At 31.7% G+C, this 4,509-nt stretch overlaps 1 protein-coding gene across 1 annotated transcript; it reads right to left on the bottom strand.

Annotated features, from left to right (window-relative positions):
• Nucleotides 1-550: 550 nt before the first annotated feature.
• Nucleotides 551-1,270, bottom strand: LOC119613471 (tigger transposable element-derived protein 1-like). The gene is made up of 2 exons (XM_037969488.1): nucleotides 1,084-1,270; nucleotides 551-1,029 (listed from the first exon to the last, which is right to left on the bottom strand). Exons 1-2 carry the CDS (start codon nucleotides 1,268-1,270, stop codon nucleotides 551-553), a joined length of 666 nt encoding a protein of 221 aa, XP_037825416.1.
• Nucleotides 1,271-4,509: the final 3,239 nt, after the last annotated feature.

The following is a 4,509-nucleotide window of genomic DNA, read 5'->3' as shown; positions in this document are numbered from 1 at the left end:
TGCATTTTTGTTAAATATGCTAACAAACAATGGCGTTTTTACGTTTAAGGTTATATGAGAGGTGGGCGTGTCTTTGCATCGATTTTTTATGATACACTAATACCCCGGTTTGCAGTCAAACTTTGGTTACAATTTAACTCTGGGTCGTATAATAGGAGATCATTAATATCTTGTTCTTCCATTCCAAAAAATTTGCATTTCTAGCTGATTCTGCAAGTTCTTTACATGTGTGTGGAACATCATTAATATCTTCCATATCTTTGAGAACACATTCGGGCCATAATTGACGCCAAGTTCCGTTCATGCACGATTCTTTTACTTCTTTCCAAGATAGGTTTATATTTTCAATAGCCATCAGGATATTGTAATTCTTCCAAAACTCTTTCATGGATGGCATGTTATCTCCGTCAGTTGCTTTTAGAAGTTGATGAAATGTTCGACGCAGATAGTATGACTTGAAGTTATATATAACACCTTGATCCATTGGTTGTATCACAGATATTGTATTTGGGGGCATAAAAATAACATTAATATTTTCCGAATAATCTTCTTAAAAAACAGGATGACCTGGTGCATTGTCAACTAACAAGAGCATTTTAAACTCAATATTTTTTGAAGAACAATAAGCCTTTAGCTCGGGAGCAGCACAATTGTTCATCCAATCTCTAAATAAGGATGCAGTCATCCATGCTTTTTTATTTGCACGCCAATGAACAGAAAGCTCGCTCTTTTTAACATTTTTAAAAGCTCTCGGGTTTTCAGAGTGGTAAATTAAAAATGGCTTAAATTTAAAATCTCCCGCTGCATTTCCTCCCAAAAGAAGTGTAAGTCTATCTTTGCTAGATTTATAACCTGGCGAAGATTTTTCGGATTTAGAAATGTACGTTCTTCCTGGCAAACGTTTCCAAAAAAGTCTCGTTTCATCAGCGTTTAAAACTTGTTGTGCAGAATACCCACCTTCTTCAATAATTGCTTTTAATTCAAGTTTGAACTTTTCTGCAGCTGAAGTATCAGCACTAGCAGATTCTCCTTTTTATGCAATGCTATGCAAATTTCCACGGATTTTATAACGGTCAAACCAACCTCTGCTTGCATTAAATTCTTCCGCACTTTCGGCACTTGATAATGGATAATCTTCTTTCAGATCTTCAAATAAAGTTAGTGCTTTCTTTTGAATTACCATTTGACTTAATGACATTCTTCGCTGATTTTGATCTTCTATCCAAATGTTAAGAAGTGACTCCATTTTTTCCATTAAAGAACTTCTCATTTTGGTAACCTGTTTATGTTGTAACGATGATGCGGTTTCAGCAAATTTTTTAATTTTATCAGCGTCTCTGGAACAAATGGATTTTATTGTAGAAGGGGCTAGTCCAAGGTTTCTTCCAATATCAACAGCCCATTCTCCTGATTTAAAACGTTTTAAAATGTCAAGCTTTTGTTCTAAGCATAATTGCTTTCTTTTTTGACTCATTGCTGCAAAATATTTAGATCAACTTCACTTCAGCAAATGTAATTTGTAACTACTAACGACCTACAACTTGCTACCATCAGACAACATAAATACATATCTATGTATGTATTAACATTAGACTTAAACGGGAAATCCCCTTTTTCTGTTTGAGCTTTGTACAAACATTTTCATATTAACGACTCAAACTGAAACATAAACGACGCAACTTCGAAGTCACAGAAATTTTAAAAGGACACAATTTCGAATTTGCACTAGATTTAAACGGGAAATTCCCTTTTTCAGTTTTAGCTTTGTACAAACATTTTCGTATTAACGACGCAAATCGAAGCACTAACGACGCAACTTCAAAACATGTGACGCAAACTGAAACAAAAACGACGCAACTTCGAAATCACAGAAATTTTAAAAAGACGCAACTTCAAAGCAGACGCAGAACGAGGCGACGCAAACCGGGGTATTAGTGTACTTCAAATGTTTCTTATTTGAACTAACAGACACTTACATACCGAATTTCATAGTTCTACGATCAGTCCTCAAAAATTTATGCACAACGACGTTTTTACGCTTTATATTATATGGGAGGTGGGCGTGTCCTAGTACCGATTTTTTTAATCCTGAAGTTTTATTTACTATCTTATCAAATACTTATACATAGTCTAATTTTGAATATATTTGGAAGAAAACTGCAGTTTTAACGTCGTATTTAAGCTTTAAGGTGGTATTAGACCAAACGTCGGCGCTAGTATTGTTCTGACAACGAAGATTTTCGGCAAATTACATGTACACAACACGATCGCATACGAACTTCTAAACAAATATTTTATTTAGTTGCTTGACATCATTCAACAAAGCAGGTTGATGTCGCTTTGTTAAAGAAATTGCAAATACAACTTGAAAAACAAAAACAACTTGCAAAAGCAAGAGTATAATTTACAAAAACAACGTACACCTAAATTTTCCAGAATACATAACAATTAAAGTAAATAAGTTCATCTTGTTTCATATTTTTTTTTATTTGAAATGTTGTTTCTATGTGAAGAAATTATCATTCTTATGTACATTGATTACATTTTGTTTATAAATATTCACATTTTACAGTAATACAATTTAATCTTCAAAATTAAAAAATAGTTTTTTCAGTGCAATTTCATTGAAAAAATGCCAATAGTGTGTGTGTAGTGGTGATTTTTTTAATATGCCTCTCTATACGCCGGTATATGTATTAGACAACATGTATTTTACATATGTACTGTCAAAATTTCCATCTGTAAAAGTTGTACATATCGTCTGATACATATGAAACATTGCATATGTAAAATACATGTAGAAATACATATGTAATTTTTTCGATTAGAGCGTGCTCTATTTTCGTATGACAAACCTAAACAAAACTGCTGCTTTGCTTAAATAACATTTTTTGAAAAAAGTAAATTAAAGAAATTGAATAAAGAACATGAAAAAGTATTTTTTTCATTTTTAATAAATTAATTTATAATTTTAACAATTTTTACACATTAAAAAGACAGCTTTGATTACATTATAGGTTATGTCATACGGAAAAACACAGGCAGGTGAGATAGCAAAATTTATGAATCGTATGTAAAATAACAATTTTGACATACATTCGGAATTACATATGGATAAAAAAAGTGACGGTACATATGTAAAATACATGTCGTCTAATACCTCCTTTAGGATATATGGGAAATGGGCATGTCCTTGGGCCGATTTTTTAGAAATTCAGGATTTTGATTAAAAATACTACCAGACACACACTCCAATTTTGAATGCATTCTGATAAAAAATTTAATGCAAAGGCATTTTTACGTTTTAGGTTATATGAGAGGTGGGCGTGTCCTTGCACCGATTTTTTCGAAAATTAAAATTTTTCTTAATTAGACTATTAGACATTATTGATTTCTAACGTTGGCGTTGGAAATCAAAAATAAAATGTATTTATTTTCTCTACGTTTTTTATACCCTACACCACCATGAGTGGTGATAGAGGGTATATACATATAACTTTGTCATTCCGTGTGTAACTCCAAGAAATATTCATCTGAGACCCAACAAAGTATATATATTCTTGGTCCTTATGAAATTATATGTCCGTCTGTCCGTCTGGTATTGAAAATGAGCAAAATCGGTTTATATCGGGAAAAGTTATGAATCAAAATTTAAAACAACTCTGAAAAAAAATAAGCATTTTTTACACATTCTGATGTAATTTTCACTAAAGCTATGCAATATAATTCCATGTTTTTACACAAGAGCTTTATTCCTGTTGAAAATTGCCGGAATCAGTCCACAATTTCTTATACCAGAATGTTGATATCTTAACAAAATTTTTCAAATTAAAATTTTATATCAATAGAATTCATATAGAGAAAAAGTTTTGTAGATCGGTCCATAATTGGTCATAGCTCCCATACAAGGTCCCCTCCCGAAAATCACTTAAACGCACATAACTCATTACTTAATTAAGATATTAATATAGAATTTGGTACTACTATTGCTCTTATATACAAAAATGTTATTGTGAAATTTTTTTCCGATTGGTCCATAATTGGTTATAGTTCCCATACAAGCTCCCCTTCAGAAAAACACTTAAAGGCACACAACTCATTACCAAATAGTGATATCCATAAAAAATAAAATTTTTTCACGATCGGTCCATATTTGGTCATAGCTCCCATACAAGAAAATCACTTAATGCATTCATGTATTCATTACCAAATAATGATAGAGATACAGAATTTAGCCAAAATTTTGTCTATATATACATTAATGTTACATAATTGGTCATAGCTCCCATACAAGGTCCTCTTACGAAAATCTCTTAAAGACACATTACTCATTACCAAATAAAGCAATTGATACAAAATTTTGTACAAATATTAGTTTTGTATACAAAAATTATATTTTAAGATTTTTTTCACGATCGGTACATAATATGTGTGCGATCGGTCCCATACAAGGTTCCCTTCCGAAAATCACTTAAACGCACATTACTTATTACTAAATTACGATATAGA

This window comes from Lucilia sericata, unplaced genomic scaffold (genome assembly GCF_015586225.1).
Source record: "Lucilia sericata isolate MDLA Ls3-8-SP2 unplaced genomic scaffold, ASM1558622v1 Contig002136F_arrow, whole genome shotgun sequence".
NCBI classification, from domain to species: Eukaryota; Metazoa; Arthropoda; class Insecta; order Diptera; family Calliphoridae; genus Lucilia; species Lucilia sericata.
Note: the sequence above shows the minus strand (reverse complement) of the source record. Positions and strands in the feature narration are given on the sequence as shown.